At 42.9% G+C, this 23504-nt stretch overlaps 1 protein-coding gene and 1 long non-coding RNA gene across 6 annotated transcripts in view; one reads left to right on the top strand and one right to left on the bottom strand.

Moving 5' to 3' along the window:
- Window positions 1-7960, bottom strand: part of LOC111773438 (uncharacterized) — a 29733-nt gene extending 21773 nt beyond the window's left edge. Inside the window, exon 1 of the long non-coding RNA XR_002807819.2 lies at window positions 7823-7960. This is a non-coding gene — a long non-coding RNA (uncharacterized lncRNA). The remainder of the gene's footprint in view (window positions 1-7822) is intronic.
- Window positions 7961-8783: 823 nt separating this feature from the next.
- POU2F1 (POU class 2 homeobox 1) overlaps window positions 8784-23504 on the top strand; it is a 168616-nt gene continuing 153895 nt past the window's right edge. The window contains exon 1 of one of the 5 annotated variants that reach the window (XM_003364908.5): window positions 8784-8960. In XM_003364908.5, coding sequence (XP_003364956.3) covers window positions 8822-8960 — 139 coding nt within the window. In that variant the 5' untranslated portion in view covers window positions 8784-8821. The remainder of the gene's footprint in view (window positions 8961-23504) is intronic. The other 4 variants (XM_023640482.2, XM_023640479.2, XM_070267615.1 and 1 more) reach the window with 4 other exon arrangements.

Genomic DNA, 23504 nt, shown 5'->3' on the forward strand with positions numbered 1-23504 from the left:
ATGGTTTTGTAATTACCTCCACCCCACGTCCCAAGCTTCTACTCCATAACCAGGTCTTCTGACGGTCGTTAGGAGCTCCCACAATGCTAGAATGCTCCAGGGAGCAGCTCGGTCCCTGGTTGAAAGGCTGTGTCTTGGTCCTTGCACTCGGCTAACTCCTCCACGTCCTGGGAAGCTGCAGCCTCAGGCAGCAGGTTGGCAGTGCTCTTACTCGCCTCCATTTACTAAGGTGTGTGGGAGTGCGAAATGACACAGGGAGAAGGTTGCTCCTTGTGACATTGTGAGTGACAGGGAACGTCTGTAAATAGCCTGTGTCCAGCCAGAGAGAACTGGTTGAGTAAACCATGGTTCGCGCACACTGAAGTCCACACAGTCATGAAAACGATGAGTAAAATCTCCATGTCCTGATATGGCACCATCTTCTGAATATACAGTTAAGTGAAAAAAGCAAGGAACAGAACGGTATATACGGTATGCTATCTTTTGTGTAAGAAAGGGAGAGAAATAAGAATTTACATATTTTCAAGAAGAGATGGGGGAAGGATAAGCAACAAATTAATAAAAACGATTTCCTAGAGAGGAGGGGAAGTGGGGAATAGCCTAAGCATGAGAATTCTCTAGATCATAAAATGCAGTAGTTTTGATTTTTGATCTATGTAAGATAAAATTATAACAAAACCCCACCAATTACAAAAGGGGTGTGTGTGTGTGTGTGTGTGTGTGTGTGTGTGTGAGCATGTGTTGCGACAGGGCAGGGACGCTCCCAGTCATGCGTCTGCTTCTGGTTCTCCTCTTTGTGGCACTAAAATTCCAGGCACCACTGCCTGATTCCAGGCCTGCAGCCCAACAGGTCCCAGCAGCAGACCCACTCATGGTTTGTAGTTTTGCGCTTTTCCTGAGTCATGGACATAACTGCGTTTGAGCCATTTCTTTTTGGTTTTCTCTTTCTTTTTGTATTTTATCTATCATGGAAGTATATTTAGGGCAGAGGAAATGCTTGGAAGTGTGAACCTACTGTACCCACGGAAGTCCCTTTCCTTTTGCTTTAATCTTTATTATTGAAAACCTCTTAAAATATTTCTTTTCCTGCCTTAGAAAGTCTAGTACACTGAGAATAATGAAATATTTCTTAGATGATAAAATATATTACAATGAAGTTTCTAAACCTTAATTACTATATTTCATAGAATTTAAAATGCCATTGATTGTAAGATGTATAATTATGTTATGTAGCATTAAAAAATGCTGCTAATTAAACTATGACACAACGCTCTCTTATCACATCCCTTGTAAGATGTATCTTGATTTCCAAGATATTAAAATGTGAAGAAATGTGCATCTCAGAGTAGATAAAATACAATTATAGATATAGACTTGGAAGATAAAAAGGTTGAATTAAATGTGTACTGATCCCAAGATGGTCCAAAAACCAAAGGGAAATGCTTTTCCTAGAGCAACGCCATGTGTATGGTAAGTACTTGATGGATGCTTGTGAAAGAATAAAGCCTTCTTATATGACATTGGATGGCCACTAAAATATAGGGGGAAGTATGCAAAATATTTGTTTTTTAAAAAATTGCTAAGCATAGACTATGTCCAGGTCCTGTGATATAACATTAAGCATAAAAGGATAACAAAAAATGAGGACAATATAGCCCAGCCCTTGAATAGTTTACATTCTAGTGAAAGAGACAAACGTAACAAGCATAGCCTGACTTTGGGAGGGAGATCAGGGCTGAAAGTGTAGATGTGGGGGTTATCTTTAGAGAGATAACAGTTGAAACTGTGGGCATGGAGAATGACATCAACAGGCTTGAAGCAATGAGGAGACGGACAACGGCAGATCCTTGGAGAATACCAACATTAGATGGGACAAAGAGGAGGATCCAGTGAGGAAAACCAAGACACGGTCAGAGATAAGAGGAGATATTGGAAACAATTTGTCACTAAAGTCAGAGTTAGAGAGATGACTTTAAGAAGGAAGAAACAATCACCACTGTCAAATTGCCAGGAGATGGGGCGAGATGAGGAGTGAAGACGTTATCAGATTTGGCAGTTAGGAGGTCATCAGTGACTTCCAATAAAGTAATTTCAGGAAAATGATTGGAGCAGATGTCAGATTATAACGGGTTGATGAGTAAATGCAGGAAGAGTTTATCTAGAAAAAGCTTATGAGGAAGGATAGGAAGAGGCAGGAAAATACAGGAAGGGTAGAAATGGAATCAATGAATACAGCAAAAAAAAAAAAAAAAGGTAGCAAAACTTATGGAAACAAAGCAAAGGGCTGAATGTCTAGATGCAGGAGGAAGGCAGGTTGAGGAGGCAGATGGCAGCCAAGGCAGGGAGCAAATCTGAGGGCCTAGAGAGGATATGGGATCAGCAACCTTTGATTCAGCTCCTAGCTCTGTCCCTTACTGTATGAACTTGGGCAAGTTACTTAACCTCTGTCCTTTAGATATTAAGACAGAATCCTCAGAAAGAAGACAGATACTCCAAAAATCCCTGTACAATAAATACGATACAATTCTCAGAGTTCTTTGGTTCTTACGATTCTAATGTAAGCTGATGACGTAAGCCCAAAACATAATTCTAAGAGAGAATCTTCCAAGGGGACAAAATGATGTATTTCAAATGCACAGCTTTCTGACAGTTTGGCTTTTAAGAGTATCTAGAGTTGGAATTACAAGTGGATTTCATCCTGCCTGCCAACACTGATGAGATGCCACTGAGTGCCTGAACAAATGGTTGGGAAGAATCACGTTTGAGCAAGAATTTAGGTGCAGCATAAGAAAGGGCTATGGATTAAAGAAGTTGGCCAGGGCTTGGAAGGGATGGTAGTAGAGTAGTGTCATAAATTTGCTGACCCTGAACCAGAGGGGAGAATGGACTATGTATCCATTAGATAGTTCTCCATCAACAATATTGAGCTTTTTGTTAAGTATTGACTTGTAAATATTTCAGTGTACATTCTCTGAGAAGTAGAAATACTCTGCATTGTACATTAAGGGTAGAAACGTAAATGGCAGCAGTCAGCTACAGTCAGTAGATTTGACACCCTTTTATGAATGTTAAGATATGTGATCACGATATATTCATTAATTTAATGTAAGGCCTCTCCACCTGCTCAAGGAGGAGGACCATGGAAATATCTAAGGCAGGATCAAAATCTTCCTTGGAAAACTTCTGGGTATATTATCAGACATGGAAGAAAAGTAGATCAAGGTCCCAATGCTTCCTATACAATGGTCATGATCATTTTATCTTGAAAACTTTTTAAGTTACCATTAACAAGCTTGCTTTACTTCAATGAAATATCTATAGTATATGTACCTTTAAGCAGTGAAACACTTTGGTTGAATCTTCCAAGACAGCAAATTTCATATATATATATATATATATATATATAATTTTTTAAGTAGTAATACTATGTTTTTGAATGAAATCATATCTTGAACTCCAATATAGGTAAAAGAGAGTCATTTCAGCTGACGAGGAGGTAGAAGGGCTGGTTTCCATCCCACCTCAAGTCAGCCCTAAGGGCTTCATGAAACGTGACTTGAAAGCCTCTGCTATAAGATTAATTTAGTTATGAATGCACCCCTAGGTCACTAAACAAATTGATTTGTTAGGTTAGAATGATAATCTTTATGAGCAAGTGTAATATTGGAGGTATTTGCAAAAAATGATAATTTTTAATTTAGTCACCCAAGGTAATTACTATATTAAAATACATTTCCCAGAGTCTGGATGCCTCAGTCTTTAACAAAACCATGTAGCTAACCTCAGTTCAAGGAAGGTGTGCCAGGCCCAGGCCCAGGCCCAGGTTTCCCTTCAGCCCATGGAGAAGATCTGATTCGCTTGTTGCCCCTAACACGGTCTGGTCTCTTGAGACCAATGGCACTCCACGGTTTGAGAAAGCTGCAGGAGTTTGTCTTCACATTTGCATTCCAGACAGCAGGAAGGGAAAACGGGAAGGACAAAGGAACTTGCTTCTTTTAAGAGCGCTCCCAGAAATTCCACCCAACAAACCTTACAACTCAGGAGCCAAAATTTAGTCCCATGGCCACACCTGGCTGCAAAGCCTTCTGTGCTGCACTTTAGCAAGACAGATGGATACATTCACATCAACACATTACCATTGCTAACTAAAGAACATCCACTAACAGTAACATCTAGACAGAATTACTCATCATGCCCCTGTACTACTTCTATACCTTGTGTGTGTGTGTGTCTGTGTATGTATGTGGTAGGTGTGTTATACATACATACATACATATATATATATATATATATATATATATATATATATATATAAAATCCTATGTGTAGATTTTTGTTACCAACAGCACAATCAGGTACAGAACAACTCCATTACCCCCCAAAACCTCCCATGTGGCTATCACTTATGGCTGAACCTTCTCCTACCATTACCTCCTGGCAACCACTGATCTGTTTTCCATCACTGCAGTTTTGTTATTTCAAGAATGTCATATAAATGGAATCATATAGTATGATTCTCTTTGAGACTGCATTCTTTCACTGGCATAATGCTTTTGAGATTCATTGAAGTTTTTGCTTATGTCAATAGCTCATTCCTTTTTATTGCTGAATGGTATTCCATGGTGTGACTGTACCTCAGTTTGTTTATCCATTCACCTGTTGAAGGACATCTGGATTGTTTCCAGTTTTTGCCAATTATAATAGAGCTGCTATCTGAGTATGTGTTTTTGTGTGAATGTAAGTTTTCAACCATGAATATATTTTTTATTATGATGAGATTACATACAAACACATTATTTGCTAATATGTTCTCTTCCCACACTCAACTATATGCACCTCCAGGATTTTGCCTGAGCCAAAGCAAGCAGCAAAATGTAATGGTTAGGAGAACAGCCTCTAACTTGTGTTTGAATTTCAGCTCTACATTTAATAGTAGTATGACATTGGGCAAGTTACTTAACACCTCTATGCCTCAATTTCCCCCATCCTGGAAAATTGAAGCAGCTGGCAGAATCCCCACATTGATTCCCTGATCTGTGCAGTGACGGCTATTATGGTGGGAAAGGCCAAGTGGAAGCTACTAAACCTGCCTCTATCTAGGAAAATAGTAAACCAAAAGCAACACTGCATTCCTGGAGGGACTGCAGAGATTAGTGCCATCATCAAGGACTGGAAGGATGCTGGGGAGGTCATTCCCACCACACCCCGGTTTAACTCTGTAGAGAAGACAGATGGATCTTGGAGAATGACAGTGGATTATCGTAAACTTAACCAGGTGGTGACTCCACTTGCAGCTGCTATACCAGATGTGGTTTCACTGCTTGAGCAATTTAACATATCCCCAGAAACTGGTATGCAGCTACGGATATGGCAAATGCCTTTTTTTCCACCCCTGTCAGTAAGACCCATCAGAAGCAGTTTGCTTTCAGCTGGCAAGGCCAGCAGTACACTTTCACTGTCCTACCTCAGGGGTCTATCAACTGCAGCCCTGTGTCATAATTTAGTCTGTAGGGATCTTGATCTCCTTTCCCTTCCACAAGCTATCACACTAGTCCATTACATTGATGACATCATCCTGGCTGGACCTAGTGAGCAAGAAGCAGCAATTACTTTAGACTTACTGGAAGACATTTGCATGTCAGAGGTTGAGAAATAAATCTGACAAGAATTCAGGGACTCTGTACCTCAGTGAAATTTCTAGGTGTCCAGTGGTGAGGGGCATGTCAAGATATCCCTTACAAGGTGAAGGATAAGTTGTTGCATCTGGCCTCTCCTACAGCCGAAAAAGAGGCACAATGCCTAGCGTGCCTCTGGAATTTGAAGTCAACATATTCCACTTTCGGATGTGTTACTCAACCCATTTACCAACTGACCCAAAAAGCTGTTAGTTTCGAATGAGGCCCGGAACAAGAGAAGGCTCTGCAACAGGTCCAGAGTGCTGTGCAAGCCGCTCTGCACTTGGGCCATCTGATCTAGCAGGTCCAATGGGGCCTGAAGCGCCCGTGGCAGACAGGGATGCTGGTAGGAGCCTTTGGCAGGTCCCCACAGGGGGATCACAGCTCAGACTCTCAGGATTTTAGAACAAGCCCTGACATCCTCTCTGGATAACTACTCTCCTTTTGAGAAACCGCTCTTGGCCTGCTACTGGACTTTAGTAGAGGATGAAGGCTTAGCCTGGGCCACCAAGTTACCATAGGACCTGAGCTGCCCATCACGAACAGGGTACTATCTGACTCATGAGGAGGTAGCTGCAAAAGAGCTACCTGAGTTTTCTAATTTATATAGGCAGAAATACGGGGAACACGTGTGGGAATGGATGTTAAGGGTATGGGATAATGGGGGAGGAACATAAAGTTGGATTGGGCCTTTGGACTCGGACTGGAACCTATACCATTGCCTCTCCTGGCTCTCAGGCCTTCAGACTGCAGGTCTTGGGAACTCTCAGCCCCTGTAACTGTGTGAGCCTTATTACAAATCTCTGTTATATATATAATGGAAGTCATATATATATCTGTATCTCCTATTGGTTTTGTTTCTCTGGAGAACTCTGATGCATACAAGCCAGTTATGCAACATCTCTGTCTCAATTTCCCCATCCTGGAAAATTGAGATAAACAGAATTTCTACTTCTAAGAGTTGTGAGGATTAAAGAAAAAGAGTTGATACAGGTGAGTTTGCTGAGGTCAAACCAGTGTCTTACACATTTTCATATCCTTGGCACCTAGTAAAGTTTATAGCAGAATGCAGATGTTCATAAATATTTACTGAATAAATGACTTTATCAATTTTTAAAATAATCCTAACATATATAACTGTATTTTCATTATTTTTTATTCAACAAATATTTACGAGTACCTACTATGCCCAGGCATTGTACATTTGGAAACATAACTGTTTTCATTAAGAAGAAAATGAATCATTGATAGACTATTCTAAACTACTGCTTTTTTCTCACAGAGCTATTCTTCCTTAAAAATTCATTCCATGAAAATTTCCTTTTATGGAAATGAAATAAAGAATGAATAACACATACACTGGCTTCAATTACTTTCTGAAAGTCATATTAATTTACTTTTTGAGTCAAAGATCAAAACAAAGATTAAACAGAAGATAGGAATTTAAATAAGGCTATTTGAGTTCTTTTTTTTAGTGGAGACGATTTCAAATTCATCGTCCTCAGAGCAGGGGCATGTACTTAATTTCCAATAGGTGGACGGTTCTGAGACTTTCCCTATAAGAACACTGGGGAATTATTTTAGGCTTTATTTCCAGATTGTAGCATGAATAAATTTTGCATTTCCTTAACTGTGTTGGTTGGTGTGGCCTGAAATAATCAGATTATAAGGTAGCCCAATTATTTGACTTTAACAGTCATGCACACACCCTAAGGCTTAATTACCATGAATAAACCAATCCCACCCCAAATTCATTGGCTGTCACTGACAATAGCTTTAACTGTACTTGCACAGTGTAAGGAATTCAATGAGCAGGCTAAGACTCATGATTAAAACTCTAGCCGTTAAAATAACTGCTGACTACCTCACGGAGATCAGTTTCTTTCAATGTAGAACCTGCAATTCTAAACATTTTAAACTTTATAGTCATTTCTCCAAGACAAGACTGAATAGGACTGATCTTCTTTTAACTTACCATGAAACATACTTTTTACTCAAAAAACGAGAAAAGTCTTAGGGCTTTATTAAGAGTTCAAAAAGTAATGAGACTTGGGTCTTGTCCAGGGAAATTTACCATTAAAGATAAAGAAATCTCAGAACATTATGACTAGTCACCAAGAAAGATATTTACAACGGAAGACGCCTACCGTCCTATTTTCTCTGAGAAACACAGAAAAGTAAAATTCACGATGAAGCTACCGCTGATTTCGACCTTTTTATTTATTAGGTCATCAGTTTTCAGTTTACCGCTAGACTTTGAGAGGTGTCCCTAGGCGAAGGGCAGCGGAGAACGCCTATCCACAGACGAGGGGGTCGGCTATTCGCTTCGATCCGGGAGCGCCGAAGGAAGGGTAGGGGCGGAAATCAGCGGCTTAGTAAGACGCCCAGCCCCGGAGGAAGGCGGCCGGCCCGGGTCAGAAACGAGTAGAGCAGAAGAGATTGGGGCTAATTAAAGCCACCGCAGGACACTCCCCCTCGCGGTGGCCGGGACGGGGCTCGGGCGCTCGCAGAGTCAGGGGCGGGGACTACTTCGGATTCAAATTTAGAGCGGGACGCGCGGCGCGCAGCAGGTGCCTCCGCCCCGGCTCCCCGCGGCCAGCGTTTCCGCCCCCACCTGCCCGCAGGGCCGGAAATTACCTACAGGGGAGCGGCCCCTGCTTTGTTGGCGTTTCAAGGGCGCCGAAAGCCTCGGAAAGTGCGCAGTGGAGGGGCCGCGTCCCCACGCTTTTAAGCCCCTGTGTCCCCTGCCCTTCTTTTAGAATGCCACTGGCCACTGGGGCAAGCAGGAGCAAAGACGGGAGGGGAGCGAGACAGGAGGAAAAAGGAGGATCGTAAACCCCAGCACAGGCACTTCATAGGCAGGTTACGCTTCAGGAGGGCGCGAGGGGGAGCGAGCGCATGCGCCAACCGAATTGCAGGCGCGTGGAGAAAGTCGCGCATGTGCAGAGCCGAGACGAGAAAATGAAGCGAGGGGCTGACCGGCAGGTGGAGGGCGCTTTAGCTACGGAAGGGTCCCAGCCGCCAGGAGGCGCGTGCGCAGAGCGCCCGAAGGGGTGGGGCTGCTCCGAGGGGACGGCCTCGCGCGCCCCCTGGCGCGCGCCCGGGGAGAGGAAGAAGCGGGAGGGGGCGGAGAGGAGGGAGGAGGGATGGAGGGCGGGAGGGGGGAGGGGAGCCGGAGCGAGGGAGGGTTTATCGACCGGGCGATTTTGGTTAAAATATTCAAAATGGCGGACGGAGGAGCAGCGAGTCAAGATGAGAGTTCAGCCGCGGCGGCAGCAGCAGCAGGTAATCATTACAGCATTTTACATATTCATATTCATACTCAACCCCGGCTCCCGCTGCCCCCCCCGCGACTTAGCATAATTTATTAGTACTCAGGATTATTATAATTAACGGCGGGGAGATGGGGGGCCGGGGAGCACGGAGCCCCCGCCGGGCGCCAAGCGGAGGGGGAAAGAGGCTCGGAGCGGCCAGGCGGCGGGGGAAGACAAGGGGCAAAGGGGGCTGCGAGCCGCCGCCGCCTGCCCCCGGCCCACCCCGCCGCCGCCGCCGCCCGCCCGCCGGCACCGGCCCGCCGCCGCGGCCGCCTGCTCGCCGTGCCCGAACCCGAGCGGGTCCGCGGCGGGGCCGGGGCCGGGGCACCGGGAGAGGACAATAAAGACATTTTACATATTCATAGCTGCCGGCCGGCGGGCGCGGCGGGGAGCGGGCGGGCGCCCCGGGCCGGCGGGCGCGGGGTGGGGGGGCGTGGAGGAGGCTGGAGTGGCGGCGAGCACAATGCCGGGGAGGCGGCGGGGCCGGAGCGGACCCCGGCGGCCGGACAGCCGCACGCGTCCCCCCGGGGGCGGGTCCGGCCGGGGGCGCTGCCCGCCGCGGGGGCGCCGGGGGAGAGCGCCCTGCCCGCCCCGCGCCCCGCCGCCGCCCCGGGGCCGAGCGGGGCCGAGCCGGGGTCACGGCCCCGGGCACCTCGGCCGCGCCCGCCGGTCCCGGTGCGGCGCTTGAGCGGGCCGGGCCTGCGCTCCGGGGGGGCAGGGGTGAGCGGCGTGGGCGCTGCGAGGGGCAGCCCGCGCGAGGGTCCGCTTCGCCCCTGGGGGCGGCGGGGTTGAGAGGCGGGCCCCGGGGAAAGTTCCCCCGGAGGGGTGTTCTCCGGGGCCGCCCCGTGTGCTCTGGGCCGCCGGTCACAGCCCCCGTGGGTCCCGGACGGGCCCCCGGCCCCGCCGGCCGTAGCTCCCCGGGGCGTCGGTGGGAGGTGCGCGGCGGGGTCTGCCCTCCGTGCCCTGCGCCTCGGGCGCCCCCGCCCCCGCGCCCGCCCTCTCGGACGGCCCGGGCCCTGGGGGCCTCGCGCGCGCAGGCCCGAGCGCCCGGAGGCCTCCCGGGAACTCGGCTGTGCAGGCTGCCCTCCTGCCCTGCCCCAGAACCGACTGGCCTGACAAGTTGATAACAGTCTGGATTGCCCCTCTCCTGGGGAGTTGGGCAGGGGCGGGGGTCCCCCTCCCTGGGTCCGTGGTGGCGTTTCCTTGCTGGGTGCAGGGTCCTCTCTACACTCAGCTTAGCCGAACCTCTCTCATTTGAATAATGTCTAATTCGGGGAGGTTTATATTATTGAAATGGCCGCCTGGCTTTCCCCGCCTCTCATGTTTAGTAATTCAGACCTTTAATAACAGCCACTCACAGCCCAACGCCGTGTTTATATTTTACATTCGCCCCATGTGCTTTTGTGGTTCGATATGATTCTTTTTTTTTTTTTTCCCTTGGCAATCCACAGGGCTCTGAGATCAAACCCAGGCTGTGCTGGAGAGAAGGGGCAGAGCTAGGCCTTGGCTTCTCCAGCAGTTGCCTAGGCCTCATGCTCTCTGCCGCTTGATTTATTTACTAATAACCAAAATGACTCCCCCCACCAACTTCCACACGCATACCCCTCCTCCGCGGGCGAAACAAACCCTCCTGGGGCCTTAGGAGCATTAAAACAGCTCCTAGCTCAGCATCAACTCTGTCGTGTTTTGTTTTTTCTTAAAAAGGCTTTCTTAGAGTTTGCAGTAATATTGGGCCTGAGGAAAAAAATTCTGTCTTCTCATTTTCAGAGGCGATTGAAACCTATCTTGGTGTAATAGAAATAAATCATTTTTTTTTAGGGATAGTTCCCCCCAAGGCCTGGGCTCTTGCCCCCAAGTTAAACCCTTTAAGGCTTTGTAAAGGTCTGCAGTATTTGTAAAACCAATAGTTTTTCTCTAGGAATTGTAGAATAGCCAAGTATTCTAGAAATTCTAGTTAACAGCGCTTTCACAATTTCTCAGTGGTGCGTTCCCTTTTCAACCCTTCCTTCTGATTTAAAATGGGACTGATATTAATTTTGTGCTATTACTGTCATAGACTTGCTTATTTTAATTGTAACACTCCTGAAAACAGAAATGGGGTTATGTTTTCTCTGTATGTTTGTGTCATGGTTCAGTGAGTGAAAATAGAAGAATAAACACAGACGTTGTGCCTGCCCTGATCTTGGAGCTTACTCCCCTCCCGGCACACCGCCCTTCTTCTGAAGTTGTCAGAATTGATTTTATGTTTTATGTATACTTAGGACAGTGGTCTGTGAAAGGCAGCTTAACTTCTGCTACTTGGAAGAAACCGTAATTTTGATTTTTAGTGTTTCCCTTGGTAAAGTTTCTTTCTTTTTTATTTTGTATAGCTGTAGTGTGTTCTTTAAAAACAGTGTTTCTTCTCATTGGTGTTTTTTTTACCCCCGCTAGTAGAGGAAAGTATTCCAGAAGTGTTGTTTAACACTGCTGTGTTAAGCCTTTGAAATTATGTTAAGAGACTTCATGGTCAGTTGCTAGGTACTTATTTTGTGAGATATTAGTCTTCAGTTTAGTTTGTAACAAAATTCTAGATTTGATGGGCTAAAAGCAAGCCAATTTCAAATAACTGGTGCTCACCGTTTTTATTCTTTCGAGGCCTCCAGTAGGCAGGCCCTGAATGCAGCAGGAAAAAAAATAAAGAGCTTTCATGAGAATGTTCAGGTGAATGACTGCTTCAGAGATCTGAAGCGTGAGGTCGGATGGACAAAAAGCAGTGATATGATTTCATGCCTTAAATAGCATATGTTTTTGCACCGGATTCCCAAGATGTGATCAAACTGATGATGTCATTGGAGAGGACAAGGTGCAGTTAATTTGATTTATTGTCCTGAGGTGAAGTGTAGCAGTGGAACCTTCTCATAGGGAAACCATTTATCTCGGGACAATTTCCTTTATAGCTGCAATTTAACCACTACTGAGGCTGCGGATATTTTATTATCCTAGATGATAAAATGTACATTGTATTTTACAAACAAAATTTCACTGTTAGAATTTTTGTAATATGGAAAAGGATGAGTTTTGTTAACTGGCCTTATACTTTGGCTGGCTTTCCATGCTATTGTAAAAATTCATTTCCTCAGATTCTCAAGTGGAGACTATGGATTTTAAGTAAGTATACCATAGACGTGAGCCATGTGCGTGCTTATTTTAGATAGGTTCTTTGTGATCCCCAACTCCAATAAGAAGCTGCTTTTCTTGACTTAATCATAGTCCACGCTGAAGAAGGAGAGGTCATTCGTCCTAGAACATATTTCAATGAATAAAGTGAAGTTGAAGAGAATGAGGGCTATCTATTCTTTTAGGTTGAAATTGTAGTACTTAAAATAAGGTAGAATACTTACAGGAAAGCCTGTGATTTGCAAGCAGTTTTTTAACAAATAGTTTAGAATCCTTTTTGGATTTGTCATAAATTAGTCTGGACCAAGTTTGAGCATTTTGATTGTTTAGTGATTTTTAAAATTGTTGCATTGTGAGGTAGTGTGATTCCACATATGATTTTTGACGTATTAGGAGAGATATTAGTCTTTGACATATTAGTACATTTTGGCATATTAGTAGATTTTCCTGTTAGGGGATTAGTAGATTTTTCACCATATTTTTAACTAGTTTATCTTAAAGTGATGATTAAAATGCCCTCGGGAATGTGGTAGCGTGGCTCTGCCTTCTTCCTAACTGACCTCTGAGCCCAGCTTTGACGGAGCGTTTAGGTTACTGTTGAGCCTTGGTAAGTTGTAACCTGCCTGTCTCCTTTTGCATCTGTCAGGTGGCTTTCCGAAAGTTTTCAGAAAACTCATTGTCACTTCCTTCTTAGCTTGCCCCACCTATTTGATTATAATGGTACTTTTGAATTTAGGTCTTAAATTCGTCTGACAGCTGACCAAATGTTTTTAATTTCTAAACATTGCTCTGCTTCCAAGCCATTACTGTACAAGTAATTTTTAACCTCTTCCCCAAACTAGTTTCTAATTCCTTTCATTTTATCATTGTCAAAAATCCCAGTAGTCAAGGAAAAAACAAACAGCGACTATTATTCAGGTTTAAATGGTGTAGTAGTCTGCCATGTTTTTAATTTACTATTCTCTGCATCGATGGCCATATAAAGCAGGAGAAATAAAATGTTTCATTGCTGCCTAGGTCAATGTAATTGTTAAATCTGTTATTCATCTGGTCAGTGGGTTTTGGAATAAGTTTAGGGCTCAGAATGTTAAATTGCTCTTATCCAGCCACCAAAGATGTTTAAAGGAGCCTTGAGTATTTTAGGCAGGTGGTTTTAAAATGACAGAACTGGAAATTTGAATGTTATCTTTCATAAGTGTTTTCCACTAAAAATGAAATATTTGAAGTTCTTGAATCTGTATTGCTTCCTGTTGAATTTAGTGGGTGTGTGTGTGTGTGTGTGTGTGTGTGTGTAAGTTGTGTTTTTAAAATTGGTCACTCACTTCCGTGAATATCTGTCTCCTTTATACTAGGAAGACTATAACATGTAGCGGTCATTGTCTTATTGTTATCGGTTATTTTTGTTTTCAAAGATTGGCACCTGAGCTAACAACTGTTGTCAATCTTCTTCTTCCTTTTTTTTTTTTTTTGTTTTTGATTTTCTCCCCAACCCCCCCAGTACATAGTTGTGTATCTTAGTTGTGGGTCCCTCCAGTTGTGGCATGTGGGATGCCGCCTCACCGTGGCCTGACGAGCAGTGGTGCCATGTCCGTGCCCAGGGTCCAAACTGTTGAAACCCCAGGCCGCCAAAGTGGAGCACGCAAACTTAACCACTCGGCCACAGGGCCGGCCCCTTTTGTTTTGTTTTTAGTGTTGAAAACTCACAGCTCGAGTCTTTGCATATTGGTCTTTCAAGCACTATAAAAATTAATTTTCCTTAAAAATACTGGCGCGTGACTGTCATTAATTTGCTTTTATACAGCAGCATTGGTTCAGTTGCAGTTTTTGTGATTAGTAAAGGCTTACTGTGAAGCCTAATTTTAAGCAGGGATGTGTTTTCCTAATGGAAGTGATGTGTTTAGAACTGTTCAGCTAATTATTGTTTACAGAACAGAGCGAGTCGCGGACAGAACAGGCCCCTTTTTGGTCAGCCATGTTCCTGTTTCTGTTGCCTCCTTTAATGCTAAGAGCCTGAGCGAACGCGCTTGTTGATTCTTCAGCGAAATCTACCATTAGGGTTAGAGTGTACATTTGGTTGTGACACGGCTGTTTTACTTGAGTTTCTGCATCCCTCCAGAATGAATTCTTTCCTCCTTTTCGTTTTAGGAAACTCTTTGGACCAGAATTTTGCTAATTTTTGTCTTTATTGTTTTGCTTAAATAAGATAAATATCTTTTTGAGTGGAATCAAGATTGAAAGAGGTAATAATTACAGTTCACAGAGAATAGCAGTTTCCTTATCCGTCTTCTTTTGCTGAACATTTTTGCACATTATTGACATCTTATGAATAAAGATAATTGAATAGCTTTGTAGATTTGTATTTCTTCTTAGGAATAAGTTGGTTTTCTTTTGTACTGAAATAACTGGCCTTGAGTCCTTATAAACTCTTTCGGCAGTAATAGCATTGGAAATAAAAACATCTTACGTGGAGCCATCGCCCGACTTACTGATCCATTTGCAGTGTATTTAGAATTTGGAGTATGAGAATTGTCTTGAGTTTCAGAACCTCTGATGTGAGGAAGCTTTTACATGTGCATAGTGCACGTAGTTTATAGAGTTCTGTGTGTTTTCCCTGTAGGATGTTAATTGAGCATTGATAGGCTATCATGTTTGTACTCAGTGACTAATACAGCTCCTTTGTTTTTTCTTCTTAGTTCTTTTTTTTAGTTAAGCAAATACTCAGGTTTTCAGTGTTGCTTGGATTTTGCTGACAGGGCTGCTAATGAGCAAAAGAAGAATTGGCAAACTTCTAGATTTATCACATTCTTTTTTTAAAGTGCTGTCCAGGAAACTGGATATTCATCCAAAAAAGGATACATAATATTAATTTGAAAAAACACACAATGTGACAAGCACAAAACTAAGCTCTGTGTGAGTGTTAGTAGTAGCTTTAGTTAGCCTGCAATATTAAAAGTCATTGTACGATTTAGTTTGTCACATGATTTATTTCATAATTCTCCGTGTAACTTTAGTAGTTTTTATATTGGAATCATAGCAATAGTGTGTAAAGTTAATTCAGTAAAATAATAAAAATTATGTAGGTCTTCTTTCTTTTGACTAGTGAACTTTCTCTGCAATAGAAGATATATACAGGAATGGCTGGAAGTAAACATTACGTTGCGTGTATTAACTCATTTGTGTTTAACGTGTCATCACCTAAGGTAGTAGAGGTGTACTGGCTGGCTTTGTAACCTACAGAGTGAGTATACTTTTTTAGAGAAAAGTGACCTGGCTACTTTCTTGTTTTAGTACACTTATTTTAATGGTCTGCTTAATGAAAAAAAAAATGCTTTTTTTGCTGATTCATACTGCAGTGCAAGTAGATTATAATCAATCTTTTAAAAATAGTTATTTAAACATTTCTTAACTTACAAAAAACATCTGCCCTGTACTTGGTCCTATGCCAGTTGTTTTTGGGGCTAACAAGGGACTATAAGACTCTGTTGTGGAGGAGTTGGTATGTGTTTGCTTAGCAGGGAACATTTAAAAGCAATGTCTATAATTACATATTAAAATATGTACAGATGTAAGTGATCAGAGTAGAGATCAGGGTGTGTCCAAGTTTGTAGGAACCAGAGCATGCTAGAACCGTTGTAGCCTGAAGGTAATTTAGATACAATCTGTCCTAAAGCCTGTACTTCAGAGATGAGGAAATATTCTCACAGTGGGTAGTGACTTGCCCACAGTGTGTTGAGTAAGGGGTGAGAACACACGGACTTCCGACTTTCCTGTCTCCTCCTCCCCATACCCCCAGTCTCTCCCTCTCCACACTGCCGCTAGTCAGAGAAGACTTTAAGTAGAAGGTGAAATTTTTAAGCTGAGCTTAAAAGGGCACAAAGAATTGGAGGAATGAGAAGACAGGGAAGGGCGCTGCAGGGGAAGCTGTGTTCAAGACTGTGCTGTGTAGGCAAAGAATGAGGCATTTGTCCTGGGTGCAGGAGGCTGGTGGAGGTTTGGGAAGTAAGCAACCCAGTGAGAAAAGTGATGTTTTCGGATTAACATGGTGGGGTGTGAGATGTTTAGAAATAGGGAGGGAGTGAATCCATGGAAACCAGTATATAAGAATTGAAGCGTGTGGTTTGTTGACTAATTGCTTTAAGTGCTGTTAGACTTACAAACGTAATAAGACAGTTACCTGACCTCGAGAGGCTTTCAATCTAAGAATGATGTAGTGAAATGGATAATCCGTGGTAAAGATGTTGAGGATGTTGTCCGTTACATCAAACAGAATAAGGACCTTCGGGAGAACTTGTTGCCTGGTCTTTGCAGTGCGAACTATTTTAATTCTGACCAATGGTTTTGCTTTCAGTCTCCTGGACACTGAATTGTCTAATTGACGTAGTTTCCTTTTCAAATCTAACTATGGTGTTTAGACCAAATGACTGACCTGAACGGTTAGATAGGCAGTTATGGTATGCATTTTCTTAGCCTTGTTCCCAGTTCCATTTTATGTCCTTACCTTTTCTCTTGTATTTCCTTTATTGCTTCCATCTGTAAGCTCTTGTTATTTTGTGTTTTATGTGCCCTACCTTATATCCTTTCTGGAGCAAGTCAGGTATAAATAACATAAAATTACCATAACTGTGCCATAATGATAATGTCTATATTTTTATAGTACCTTAAACTTTATAGCAGCACTCTCATTTCATTGCCGCACTTGGTCCTTTCAGGCAAGTATTATTATACCCATTTTATAGTTGAGTAAAATAAAGCCCAGATTAAGTGACTTTCCCAAGGTCAGGTGGTTAATAAGCACCAAGTGTGTTTGGGGAATAGCCTGACTCGCAGGCTGGCTGTTACTTAGGTTGTGTGTTAGGGAGTGGCGGAAGACAGGTGATGGAGAGCCTAGGATGCCCGGCGCTGGTGGTGTAGGAGTTTGGATTTCATTTGCTAGGCGGTTAGGGAGTCATTGAACCTTTTTGTTTTGGACTGAGCCATGATCAAAGCCCTTAATTTAACGTATTTAGCAGGTAATTAGAGTCAAAGGGGGATACCAAGGTTTTGAGCTTAGATTATCAAGGGCAGTGCCATGAACAGAAGTAGGGAAAGCTGGGTGAGGGAGCCATTTGAGGTATAGGTGGTGAATGCAGTTTTAGAGATGTCATTTGAGACGTGAATGAGTGGATATTATCAGGTTGTAAATACATTGTGAAAATCACAAAAGTTTTGCTGAATTAAATGTGTGATAAACATACAATATTAAGATTGAGATTTATGCGCCTGCCACTGTGTGTGTGGACTGAGCATTGAGTCTGAACATTGTAAATTCTAGACATCTCATTTTGGACTTGGCACTGACTTCTCTGTGTTTCTTTCAACAATAAGATGATGATGATACCAGTGTTAGAGGGATGCTGTGGCCAGTGACAAATTGGTATCAGAAGCGTTTTTAAAGTACTGTAAGAGTTTTTCTTACATGAGCAAAAAAGTAAAATGAGCCGTTTTCTTACTTGTGCTGCTGTAAGGGGGACGAACTTCAGCTTTGGATTGGTTTGGGGGCGCCTGCCTGCAGGCTGTGCGTCTCTGTGCAGCCAGCACCTTGGAGAGGGAGCGTACTCCCCTAATACTCTCCCAGAACTGGACTCAGCGGAGGCCTGCCCTGTGGTGGACTTGACCTGATTCTTGATTTCAAGGCCTTCTGTAATCCAGCCCCCATCCCTGCCTGTGCATCCTTACCTTTTACCACTTCCTTAAAGAGCATGACTCAACAATTCCACCCAGGAAGTCCCCTAATAGGCCCCCACAAGCACAGTGTTTCTTCTTTCAGCTTTTCGTTTTTAAAAATATCTCCCTAAAACTTTGTGTTGAAGAGCTTTTCTGGGAGGGTGGCTCTATTTTACTCTGATACTTGCTTAGGCTTTTCTCTCCTCCCTTCCCCAGTCCCATCCCAGTTAAAGACACTTGACCTGAAAGTAAGCCTGCTGTTTGGGCTGCTCCGTGAGAATCTTTGCCACCTGCTCACACGGTCCCTCCCTCAGAATGTCGTGGTGTGGGAGAGTGAAGAGGCCACTGGGAGTTGAGAGACCTGGTTCCAGATCACTAATTACCTTTGTGATTTTGGGACAAGTTACTTCACTGATTTTTTGTGTGTGTTTGTAAATAAGAGTTTTCAAACTTTTAAGAGCCATTGGAGTTCGTTTAAAAATGAATTGTAGGGGCCGGCCCTGTGGCCGAGTGGTTAAGTTCATGCGCTCTGCTTTGGCTGCCCAGCTTTCGCTGGTTTGAGTCCTGGGTGCGGACATGGCACTGCTCATCAAGCCACGCTGAGGCAGCATCCCACATGCCACAGCTGGAAGAACCCATAACTGAAAGTGCACAGCTGTGTACCGGGGGGCTTTGGGGAGAAAAAGGAAAAATAAAATCTTTAAAAAAAATAAAATTAAATAAATAAAAATGGATTGTAGGCAGAAGCTTAATGTCTGAAAGTTGTAACAGTGGGGCTCTTCTGGTTAAAATGGGGATAGGGTGGAGAAGCGCCCTCCCTCTGCTGTCCAGGGCCCAGGCCAGGGCAGGACAGGGCCTGGGGACTCCTGCTGTGCGCACTGTTAGAAAACTGCCTTTGTTTATCATAAGGGACCTCTCTATCCGTTATTCCATCTCCACAAATAGCTGATCTCTCAAGCCTGTGCTCCTGTCCTACTTTCTCTGAATTGAGCTTAATTTGTGTTCATTTAGGTAATTCAGCACTTCATTATACACAGTCTTAACTTTCTTCTCTAAGTGAGTTATATAAGTAAATCTTGTCTCCTCCTAAGAACCTTGAGAGCAGGAACACTGCTAGGGACAGAGTAGACATTGAGCAAATAATGCTAGTTAATTAAATTAGGGGTTCTTGATCTTCGTTGGGGTAAGAATCACCCATGGAACTTTTTCAGCATGCGTGGCCCAGGCCTTCCCCCTTGAGTTTCTAATGTGGTAGATGTCTGGCCATCCATAGTTATAAAAAGCTTTACAAACGACTTGGTAGCATTGAATGATTATTTGTTGCATTTCAAGATTATTCCTTAGAATGTCTTGAACAACAGTTGTCAGTGCACCAGAAAGGCTCTAGAGTGGAAAGACAAACTGAGAACCAGGAACCTTGGGTCCTGAGTTTCTTTTAAGCTCTAGATCTAGCTTCTGATGCTGAACAAATCGCTTCACTTTTCTGGCCCGTAAGATTTTCATTGATAAATTGTCGATTCTTTTCATACTCTTTTTTCTTTTTAAGCTGTGGAATTCTTCAGAAACATCTTTAGGGTGGAGATCAGTAAATGCCACCGATGCTTTGAGTAGCTTGGCTTTCGTCTGCATACCATTTTTTTTTTTTGTCCCTGAACTAATATCTGGTGCCAATCTTCCTCTTTCTTTCCCCTCCCCAAAGCCTGAGTACATAGTTGTATATCCTAGTTGTAAGTCATTCAAGTTCCTCTATGTGGGACGCTGCCTTAGCGTGGCTTGATGAGCGGTGTGTAGGTCTGCACCCAGTATCCAAATTGGTGAACCCTGGGTCGCCAAAGCGGCACGTGTGAACTTAACCACTCGGCCACCGTGCCGATCCCCTGCATGCCATTTTAATAGAAATGTTAACACTGCGTATAGAGCATGGTAGGCTTGATCCTGTCTTAACAGCAGAGCTAAATCGTATGAAATGGGTAGCCCAGAAAGGTGGTACTTAGATTTTAAACTTGAAGTGTCTTACTAGAATGTGATTGAACAACGACAGTGGGCTTATCAGGAGCTGCAGTAGTTCTCAAATGTGAGCATGAACTGAATTATCATTAACCAACCTAACAGGTCCTTCTGCATTTATTTAGTTATTTTTGCAGTTTTCTTGAGAAGTGACATGCATCGCTGTAATACAGCATAATGATTTTATTTACATATATTGTGAAATGACTACCACAATAGGTTCAGCTTCTCAAATAGACACCTTCTCATATAGACACCAGAAAAGAAAAGAAAGAGGAAAAGAATAAAGGGAAAAAAAAGAAGTTTTTCTCCAGGTGATGAGAACTCTTAGGATTTACTTTCTTCACGACTTTCCTGTATGTTATACAGCAGTGTTAGCTATAGTCCTCATGTTGTACGTTACATCCTTAGTGTTTATTTATCTTATAACTGGAAGTTTGTACCTTTTCACCACCTTCTTCTCTTCCCCCTCTTCCTACCCCCTGCCTCTGATAACCGCAAGTCTGATCTCTTTTTCTGTGAGTTTGGTTTATTTTAAAATTTTTTTAAATTTTAGATTCCTCAAATAAGTGAGACCATACAGTATTTGTATTTCTCTGTCTGACTTATTTCACTTAGCATAATGCTGTCAAGGTCTTTCTGTGTCGTGGCAAATGGTAGGATTTCCTGGTTTTATGACTGAATAATAGTCTATTGTGTATATATACCACGACTTCTTTATCCATTCCTCCACTGATGGGCACTTAGGTTATTTCCATGTTTTGGCTATTGTAAATAATGCTGCTGTGAATATGGAGGTGCAGATAGCTTTTGGAGTTAATGTTTTTGTTACCACTGGATATGTTCCCAGAAGTGGAATTGCTGGATCATAAAGTAGTTCTACTTTTAATTTTTTGAGGATCCTCTATACTCTTTTCCAGAGTGGCTGTGCCAATTTTTAATCCCACCAACGGTGCAGAAGGCTTCCCTTTTCTCCACATCCATGCCAGATTTGTTATCTCTGTTCTTTTTGATAATGGCCATTCCAACAGGCTTGAGGTAATGTCTCATTGTGGTTTTAATTCTTCTTCATTCATTTAATTCAGTAAATATTTGTAGAGCTGCTTCTATTGCTTGCCATGCAGCTCACACTGGAGATAGAGCGGTGAATAAGACAGATACTGTCTCTGCCTTCTCAAAGCTTATGATCTGTTGGGCAAGTCATAACATTAAATAACACTGTTAATTGAGTAAAATATGGGAGCTTCAGAGTACTCTGAATAAGACGGGGACATAAGCATAAAATAGGGACACTTCATCTGGACAAGAGGATTTGGGCAGGACTCCCTGAGGAAGTGGTGTTTGCGTGGAGACTTGAAGGATGGCTGCCCTTCGTCAGGCCAGGCCTGGGAGTGGGCAGTGGAGTTGAAAATCTTCTAAGCAAAGGGAACACTATACATAATTCCTGAACCAGTGAAGACACAGCCCTGTCAAGGAACTGAAGTTTGGCCTGGCTGGTCCAGGAAGAGTAAGATTTAGCTGAAGAGCTGAAGATGATTTTCAAATTATGAGGCTATTTTCATGATCTGTGTCCTTTTTTGTGTCCAAATACACAGGCAAAATTTGTGGAAGAGATTCCATACCTTCCAACAAATGTATTAATTTCTAGTGACAACGGAATGAATAACATTTATTGGGTCTTTGTGCCAGTTACTATACTAAATGCTTTACATGCATTTTCATATTAATTTTCACAGTGACCCCATGAGGTGTGTACAGTTATCATCCTCATCTTTTAGGTGAGAAAACTGCCGTTTAAAGAGGCTGAGTGGCACACCTAGGTCTCTGACCTATTTCAGTTATGGCAGTAGGCAATTAAGAGCATTGTCATGCTTGTGACCGTTAACTTCTGCTTCAAGTCTGCTGAATGGTGAAGTATTTAGCAACTGTTGTTTCTGAGTTTATCCTTAATGCTCTTAGACAGTTCCGAGGCCCGGACTGTGTGCTTTAGAATCAGTCCTGCGCTCATCTCTAGCTTGCAGTTTGGAAGATGGACAATTGATTACCAGATCTAATGTTAACCTAGCTTTCAGGCCTCTCCAGATGTTGACCATAAAAATATTTTGAAGCTATTTGTATACAGATTGCTGTTCCTGAACATAAATCCTGAACATTTTGTATTTCTGTTAAGAATTATATTTTAAACTGAAGCTATTTGCAGATGTTAACATCTAGATAATTTTCATTTGGGGCATCATTTGTATTTTTTCGTCACCCAGTTGGCTAGATAGGAAATTAGGACTTACTCTGTTTATGTGTTATTTTCATTAACATGTGTTTAAAATATTTTAATGTTTCTCAAGTGAGTTGTGACTTAAAATTGATATACAGGAAAACACAATGGATTTGTTTCCCACCCCCCTTCTCCCCACCAAGCTGCTGTTAAACCAGCTGTGTAGCTTTCAATTGAGGAAACATGACAGTTGATTATTGTTTCTGGTGAGAAGTCAGTCATTTAATGGTGTTCCCAGTCATTACTTGTTTATCATGCCCTGTATGACCCTGTTTAGTTGTTACACTGTTTGTGTCTGAAATATTTTTCTTTGCACACCCTTGCTCAGGCGCCCCGTGTCTGCTGCTCTGAGTGCTTCCTCGTGCCGAGGTGCTCTGTTGGCAGACTGTAATATATATGCACTCAGCATACCAGTCACTGTTAGAAAGGAATTGGTGAAAATCCTCTGATATTATGAGAGACATCGTAAACATCACTATAGCCTCAGAAGCTGAATTAACAATTTTATGAGTATTGCTGGAAGAAATCATGGTGTGATTTCAGGGGATTAGACTATAGTGTCAGAGCCATTGCCAGCTCGTGATACTGGAATCCCATCTTAATCGTTACCCACTGCTCTAAGGACCAGTGTGAGGCCGGGTCAGTTATTGAGCTCTTTCCTGGAATGTGCTTTTGTGTGTGTGTGCAGATGCACATTCCCACTGGTGCACGTAATTTAAAAGGGAATCATAGTGTATATCTTGTGATATAACCAGCCCCCTTTTTTTTTTTGGCATGGCTCTGTGTTCTTTAGGATTTACCCAGGTAACTAAAGTAAACTATCTTTTTTGTTTGCCTAGGTATAACCTCTGGGTAATTTCAAGGCTGACCTTTTTTTTTTTTTCTTTTTTTTTAGGATCTCTGAACTTTATTTAGTTGAATGTCTTCTAGTTGCATAAATAACAAATGATAAACTGATTGTCGAATTATTTGTCAGGGTGGCCGTGGCTGGTCAAGGGTCATTTGGTTCACAAGAGTGGCCCAGTGAGGTCAGCAGACAGGCAGTTTTCACCTTTCTTATCTTATAAAAGTGGAAAATATTGACGTGTCTGCAGGTTTCAGTTCTTCAGAAGCTAGCCTAGCTTGCCATTTTTACCTAACAATTTTTCATGAAAATCCTTCCACAGTTTACCTCATCCGTTTTAACGGTTGTACAGTATTTTATTGTATTGATGCGCTAACGTGTTCACTTGATCCCTTTGACGTATGTTAGATATTTTTCCATAGTTATGTTATAAGCATCCGTCTAAAGTGTTTTATTTTTTAGAGATGAATTCTTAGGAATAGAATTGTAGGATAAAAGATTTACACATTTAAAAATTCTGTACATGTTGTCAT

Source organism: Equus caballus, chromosome 5 (genome assembly GCF_041296265.1).
Source record: "Equus caballus isolate H_3958 breed thoroughbred chromosome 5, TB-T2T, whole genome shotgun sequence".
NCBI lineage: Eukaryota > Metazoa > Chordata > Mammalia > Perissodactyla > Equidae > Equus > Equus caballus.